Below are 8,329 nucleotides of genomic sequence, written 5' to 3' on the forward strand. Positions count from 1 at the left end.
CCGTCATATGGCTGAGTGAAATGCACTGGATAATATTGCCTTTGGGCCTTTTCAAAAATGTGATTGAATAGATATGTGAGGGAGGGTTGGGAGGGATGGAACTTGTAAATATGATTTAAAATAAACACCTTGAGATTGTATTTCATGTGTGCCTTTATTACATTCACAATCTTGACCAAGTATTGTAGATTCACTTCTCACATAGGTCACTGTAGGTCATGATGTAAGGGCACTAGAGGAAAAATCATACACTATCCCGAATGGAAAAGGTTCATCCGGTTCAAAACATGAATGAGCATTTTGGCATCACAGGAAAGGTCAGAGGGTTACTAAAATCATCAGCATTCACCCAAATATGGGTGAATGCTGATGATTGAGAACCTTTGACTTTGTAAGACAGTAAATGGGAAATAATGTTGTAGGACAACTGATAATGACCTCATGTTTGACATAGCTGAGAAACTAAAGTCTTATTCCCCAAAACTGTAGAGGAAGAGTTGTTTTCTGTTGCTAGCCTGAGAGGCCGATTAAACACTGCATAAAGCTCCAGAAAAGCTTATTCCCGACTCTCGTTGTACTCTACTACTGCTGTGTAAGAAGAGAGGAGAGAATGTAAGAGCTAAGAAACAACCATTTTAGGCTACCTGAAGTAATGCCCCAAATTATCATGAATCATCCTCTGTGGACTATGAATATCCAAAGCCAATTGGCCAGTGGTTGTTAAGATACTGTACCATGCTTTGTCTAAGTGTACACCCAACCCAAGTCTACAGTCTACAGCCATGCTAGCAGCTCTGTGAGGCTGTACTAAAAATACTAAATCAGTTAACTAACATGCTTACAATGACAATGCTAACAAGCAGATGTTTAGAAAGAAACTTTAACTGTGGAGATAGTTTGATTAAATACGTCTGAACAGCTATGAGAATGTGTCTTAGACAAAGTAGGGTTGGGGGTCAGCTGCAGTAACTTCACACCTCCCAGATGTTCTATGCTTACTGGACAGAGGCCTGATTTCCAGAGGCCTGGAGCCTGGTTTCTGTTTTTACTAAGAACCAAACCTTGTTGACCTTAGGGTTGACTGGTGAGTTTGATAGCTAAGAAGATGCAGCATGTACAATATACAAGCACCTTTAAATTGTTGATACTGTGTGCTTTCACTTTTGATAGACCAAGGCTAATACTGTCCCCCTGCATCCAGTCTAAGGCTAAATGCATCATGGACCCAGATCCATACTGCACATTTACTACTGCATGGTGTGTTTCTTTGCTCCTCTAATCACCCAGAAGCCCATGTACAGATCTTTAGCCCAACTTTGACATTCACATGATACTCAATAAGAATCCCAGCAGGAAGCTGCAAGCTCAGTTTCAAGTTAATTGCACACTATCTGCCTGTCTTCATTTACTAACCTCTTTCTTTCCTACTATGTCCTTTTACTTATCATTATGGTGTTACTCCTTTGTACTGATAACACTTATAACTGACAATTATAACTCCTGTAAAAACTGAACTGATAGCTCATTTCCCAGCAACTCTGGTGTTTACGTAACTTTGTCTGGCCTTTTCTGGGTGTGGGTTTATTAGGCACATTAGGCCAACCCCCCCCCCCCACACACACACACACACACACCACCACCACCACCACCACCTTCAATCCTTATCAGCCGCACTTTGTCACTAACTATTAGTCATTAATGAGTAAAATATAAATGTGACCCGAATTCACCAAGCTCTGGACTCTGCTTCTGTTCTTCTTGAAGAAAGGTAATGAGATCATCACTGTGTTTTTTTCATACAGCCAGATTACTAGCAAACAAATATTCAACACTGTCATGCTTTGTGTGAGAACAGTAAATATTGTATTTTGTATTGGAAAAGATCTACATAATGAGATACACTATGTTGTTATTATTGTAGTAGCTGCTAATGGCCCACAACTAAGTTATTTTTTTAATCATCAGTACATTTCTAGTATACTGAAGTTTAAAATCTAAGGTCATGTCTAATTTTGTATTTGTTTTTGTCTGAGATTAAAAAAATACAATTTATAGATATTAAGTGTACTATCATATATCAGTTAATTTTGTGTTGGCTAGTATAGCATTAACCTCACCAGTAGCTGCATGGTATCTGTTATTGTTCCTCATGTATTTTATCATCATCTCATTTAAAGAAGTTCATTGCTGCAGCACTAAATTAGTTGGATCTCCGGCACAGCACCATGAGGAAACTCCTAACAGGTAAATAACATTCATTTATTCAGAATAGTAATGTCAACTTAAACTAGCAATACCATGTACTGACATCGGACATCCACATACATGCAAATGCACTGAAATGCACAAACATACATTCAAAATAATGCATGAACAATAGGAACTAATCACATTTTGTAACATGCACTCATCAATTATTCATTCTTCAATTCATTCATTCACTAATTCATTTAGTCACTAACATATTTACTACATAAGTTGACATATATTCAGGCTCCTCTTCTAGCATATCTGAAGTATCTATTCAAGGCACTCCTACACTGTAGTCTCACCAATATGATATACACATGGCATACACAGTTAATGCATTTGAATTTGTTTTCATGTTTGCATTTTAGTTTTTTAGTAAAAAGGAGACTGCACAAATCAGAAATCTGATATTGTTTCAAATGACAAAGTGACTTCATTTTCTGTCTATTCTATTCTCTTTTCTGTTGTGTTTTCTCTAGACATCACCTGTCTCTGATCTCATTAACAGATTATATATAATTTGTCCCCCAAATGCTCACATCTGTCGTCCTGTTTTCTCTGTGTTTTTGCAGCTCTGGGCCTTCTGGTCACCCTGCACATCGGTAAGCATTTGTATTGTATGATAAACATTGACTCCTAATGTTTCAGAAGAAACGCAGGTGCAGTCAAAGTCTTCACTATCCTTCCTTCTCCCCTCAGCTACATCCAACAGGCTGGTGTGCCACATGACAAACTGGGCCCAGTACAGGCCAAGCAGTGCCAAATTCATGGCAGAAAACATCGACCCCTTCCTGTGCACACATATCATCTACACCTTGGCCACCATCGACAGCTTCAACCAGATCTCCACCACCGAGTGGAATGATGACCAGCAGTTTGCCATGCTCAACAGGCTCAAGAATGCGTGAGTCAACACAGTCTGTGCAGCAAGCTAGTATAGACAGCTGATGTGGCTTCTTCAAGGATAGAGTACATACAATTGAGTCTTGGTATTCAATATTTAAAATGTTCCACTGTACATTAATTTACATATAAAAACAATACTTACATGGTGTGTAGTCAATTTATTCAGTGATAAAGGAATGAACAAATGTATTACTTTGAAGACAATTAGACAAAATAATTTCATGAAAAAAAAACTTGCCATGATGTTTTTGGACAGAGATTATCAGCATACCATCCTCCAATGTCTAATAATGTTGACTCAGTAACTAACAGTATTGCAGTACATTGAAAACAACAATAAAGTTGACATTATTCTGTATGCTGCAGTGCATAAAAACATGTAAAAGCAATCTGCAAACATAAAATATATTTGACTTTTGTAACCTTGACACTCAAATTGTCCCTGATTTTATGTTGGACAGGACTGAACTCTGTGTTATTGTCTTTTGTTTCAATTTTAAGTTCAACTCCAAGTTCAAATTAATTTATAGTATGTATTTCATACAGATGTATCTACAAAAGAAGCACTTGCAGATATTCATTATTATTCATTATTTACATGCTCTGTAGGCGATGTTGAAACCAATTGTCTTGGGATTTAAAAATGTAACAATGAAAATTAAGAATAAAAGTATGTAATGCAGAGGCACTTCTCAAGGCAGCAGACAGACTGTTCAACTACAGCAGGAGTGAAATCATTACTCATGTGAATACAAACAGACTCATAGCTAACAAGCATATCAGCTATGAACCCAGGAGTGAGGCAATTTAAAACTGTGTATACTGTGATTTGTAGTCAGCAGAGATACTTTTAAGACTCCAGTCATAGACTTATTCAGACTTTTAGCACAAAGATCCGCATTTTGGATCAGCAGCAATTTCCGACTGGTGTCTAAAGAGAGTATGACAACAGTTAAATATCATCATGTGGGGTAAAGATTTGTCAGAATCAGGAACTATTTTAAGTTTCAAGTCTGCAAACCGAAGAGCTATTGGCTCTCTTATTAGCAGTGAGACATCAGTCCTTACACTACATATGTCTGTAAGAAATCACATAAAAAATTCTTTAACATTAAGTCATCTGCAAAGGTTTGATTGAAAACTTCATGCTGTTTATTTATGCAATGGTTTATAACATATAAAACTGTGTCTCTGCTTTCAGTAATCCTGCATTGAAGACTCTGCTGTCTGTCGGAGGAACAGTCAATGGACTAAGCCCGTAAGTTCAAAATGTCACAGCAGACATGACACAGTTTTACATCAACTCAGAAACCTTACTCTCCTACCATATCACCAGAATGAAATCCACAGTTTTTGTTTCATACGTCCTACCAGATACATCGCCATGGTTGCCAAGTCTGACACCCGTGCAGACTTCATCACGTCAGCCATCAGCTTCCTGCGCGCCAATAACTTTGATGGGCTGAACCTGGCCTGGGAATACCCTGGACACAACGGCAGCCATGATGATGATAAAGAGAGGTTCACTGCATTGGTCTCGGTTAGTATAGTATAGTATTTTTTCAATAATAGGTATAGATGGTGTATTACTACCATAATAGGTATGGTGTATCTTAATCTGTCTTAAAGCCACTATGTCTCCATCCACAACATTTTATTATTCAAACGGCAAATTTTTTTTTTCTTTTGTGGAAAAAATTTATAATCCTGTTAAAATAAATAGCATCTCAGTGTCATGGTGCCTAATTTATATCACATGCATTGCCGTCTACCAACATTTGTATTTGGAAGTATAATTTGGGTCTTATTGTTTGTTCCACAGGAGCTGGCTGCGGCCTTTGAGGATGATGCCAAAGAAAACAGGAAGACTCGGCTGATGCTGTCAGCCAATGTTGCTGCATTGCGTCAGACCATCATCAAAGCCTACGAGGTCGACAAGATTGCACCGTAAGTTTTTTTCCACTAGTCAATGTATGGTTATACTACAAACTAAATTATCAACAAAAGTATAATTTCGGCATCAGGACCAACACATGGGCATCCCATTGGCACTGGTTATTTCAAATGATACCCAGCTTCACTTATATTAGTGACAAATACACCTTGGTAGGAGGTATGAAAAGAAATTGAACGCGAGACCAGTAAACATAATGTGACAGATCTTTAGACATTTTCTCAACCAATGTGCATTTTACTTTTTAGACTTACAGTTTGACCTTTAATCAAATATTTGGGAAAAAGTTCTACTGATGATCTGAATGAAAACTTTTCCAAATCCACAGTCACTTTGACTTCATCAATGTGATGACCTATGACTACCATGGACACTGGGAGAAAACTACTGGACACAACAGTCCACTGTACATGAGCAGAGTGGACACACCATCTCAGTATTTCCAGAATATAGTAAGAAACAAGCAGACAAGTACACAACAGTCTTTGCCATAAATCAGTGTGTTAATTCAAATTGTGTCATTATTCTTGTAAAACTGACAAAAATGCTTTTTTTTTTAGGCTTCATCAACTTGTCGAAAATAAAATTAACATTAGACACAATAAATACTGTAATAATAATAAAAAACTGTAATGAAAGCGGCACTAACTAATTTCAATGAACTAATTCTGACCACTAGGGGGCAGAAATACTATGACATACTATCAGATGTACTATCATGTCCTTATCAGTAAGCATTTGTCTGCTAAAGCTGACTCAAAACAGTGTGGGAATCCTACTGGACCCATGTTTATATCCAAAATTCTCTTTTCAGCTGTGATTTCATTTGAAAAATATCTGGCTTTACCTGCAAATCTAAACAATCTAAACATGTTACTCATAATGGAGTCTCAATTTTCACCATTGTCCACTTTTAGAACGATTCTATATCTACCTGGTTGGGTCGGGGGGCACCAGCTGAGAAGCTGCTACTAGGTTTCCCGACTTATGGAAGAACATATCGTCTTCGCAGCGGTGACACCAGCCTGGGAGCTCCAGCTAATGGCCCAGCTGAGGCCGGACCCTACACTCGCACTGCCGGCTTCTGGGCTTACTATGAGGTACAACACATCAATATAGCTCAACTGAGTTTGTGGTGATGGTCAACATTTCTCCAAAAACAGCTACTATGTATGTGTTCACTGATCAGTGGCCAGTATTGCCACATTTAAAGATGTACTGTATAAGCAAAACACAAGAATACTAGGTACTGACATCACTGACTGTTTTTCATACCCAAACATTTCCCCATTTTAACTGCACTGATTAGTCTGGTCATCGACATATGATCAATTATCTATGAAAAAAAAGAATAAATACACTTCTAAACTAAACAGACCCAAAATTGAATCAACCCAAAAAATCCCAAAAATGTATGAATAAGAATGGTCTTTATAATCTGTGCTGTCCACGCCATAGAGTTTAATCCAAGTCTTATTATGTTTCCTCACTGTCAGATCTGTGACTTCTCCAACGGTGCTGATGTTGAATGGATCGATGAACAGCGCGTTCCATATGCCACTTATGGCAGTGCATGGGTGGGCTATGATGACAAGCGCAGCTACTCTTCCAAGGTAACATTATTATTATTACCTGTGGTTATGATCTGAATTATTTTTGGAAGAAAAATAATAGCAATAGTTCTCCTGTTCCTCCATTCTTGGTCTATTTCATAGACATTCAACTGAAACTATTCAAATCACATTTGTCATTGATATGGTCATGATGTATTGTAGGTCCAGTTTATGACTAATATTGGCCTGGGAGGTGCTCATGTGTGGGCTATGGACATGGATGACTTTGCTGGATCCTTCTGCTCAGACGGAGCTTATCCTCTTGTCAACCACCTCAGGCTTTCAATGGGTAAGAATTGTACCTCAGCTAACTTAGAAAGCAGTCAAAAATAAATATAGATAGCTATAAATATATGTAGTTATAGATGTAGTGATTTCAGAAACCTGTAGTGTTGAACATCGTCTTCCAGTATTTTATACACTGCACCACTCAACAAATACCATCGGTCAAAATTATTCAAAGTCTGTTTGTTCTTTGACTTGTGAAAATATTTACTCTAAAATAATAGATATTAGTGAGACTTTTTGGACTTCACATACTATCAGGTCAGTTTAGCTCGTGTCTGATTGTAACATTTATGCTGATTCTGCAGGCTTCCCCCCTAAGCCCACCACCACCCCAGCACCTACCACCACCAAGGACCCCATAGCCTCCTTTTGTCAGGGCCGCCTTGATGGCCTGTATGAGAATCCAACTGATCAAACCACCTATTTCCAGTGCTTCAAGGGAAACACCTACATTCACCACTGCCAGCCTGGCCTCATCTACTGGGACTCCTGCAAGTGCTGCGACTGGCCCTGAGCTGCAGAAACATCAACTACAAACACACACAGAGTCCATGACTGTATGAGACAGACAGCCTGTGCTGATTAATCCCATAATGTTTGGTTACATCTGCTACAAAAAGAAAGCAATTAGTACACTGCTGTCTCATTTCATTTCAAAATAAATGATGAACTGATCAAAGATATGTCTGATTACTTCTGCTTTTCATTATGTTTTCACTCTCCCTACTTAGACAATAAAATCTCTCTGCCATTCCTCGCTTGTCAGAGCTTAATTTTTTAACAAATATTTTGTTGCCTCCAGCTCCTTGTTTGACACCGTATCCAATTATAAATTATCCAGATTTTCCCCAGTTAGTCATGCCTATGATATGTTTATACTCTATAGAATATTGAACCTAAATTATTTTTTTTATTTTTATTTTTTTATTCAATTAGTCCAGTTTCAAGTGAAGGTTTCTATTATTTGTGTCCACTACATTGTAATATAACACACTCAACTCTATGATATTCTTATGACTAGACTTTGTAGCAATGAGAAAGCTATTCATGCCTCACAATCACTGGCTCATTTACCTTCTGTGTAGCTATTAGTCGACTAGTGACACCCAATATACAGTATATAAATGTTGCATGGAAATAAATACGTCATACTTCTCACTATGGCCCCAGTAACCCATATCATTGCAGTCTCTACAGGAATATGGATGACGAAGGGAAATAACATGCATTCTACTTACACTTGAAATAAAGTTGATTGAAGAACTGTGATATTAACAAATTAAGATTTTGAGCTGCAGAAATAACAAACGGTTATGCT

General features: G+C 37.8%; 1 protein-coding gene across 1 annotated transcript; it reads left to right on the forward strand.

The window, feature by feature from the left end:
* The first annotated feature begins 2,225 nt into the window (after positions 1 to 2,225).
* On the forward strand, positions 2,226 to 7,525 carry chia.1 (chitinase, acidic.1). Its single transcript, XM_053315077.1, has 11 exons — positions 2,226 to 2,244; positions 2,823 to 2,852; positions 2,950 to 3,154; positions 4,358 to 4,414; positions 4,531 to 4,696; positions 4,979 to 5,103; positions 5,439 to 5,562; positions 6,028 to 6,210; positions 6,607 to 6,723; positions 6,886 to 7,012; positions 7,317 to 7,525. The coding sequence occupies exons 1-11, from the start codon at positions 2,226 to 2,228 to the stop codon at positions 7,523 to 7,525; spliced, it is 1,362 nt and encodes a 453-aa protein (XP_053171052.1).
* Positions 7,526 to 8,329: the final 804 nt, after the last annotated feature.

Source organism: Scomber japonicus, chromosome 3 (assembly GCF_027409825.1).
Source record: "Scomber japonicus isolate fScoJap1 chromosome 3, fScoJap1.pri, whole genome shotgun sequence".
Lineage (NCBI taxonomy): Eukaryota > Metazoa > Chordata > Actinopteri > Scombriformes > Scombridae > Scomber > Scomber japonicus.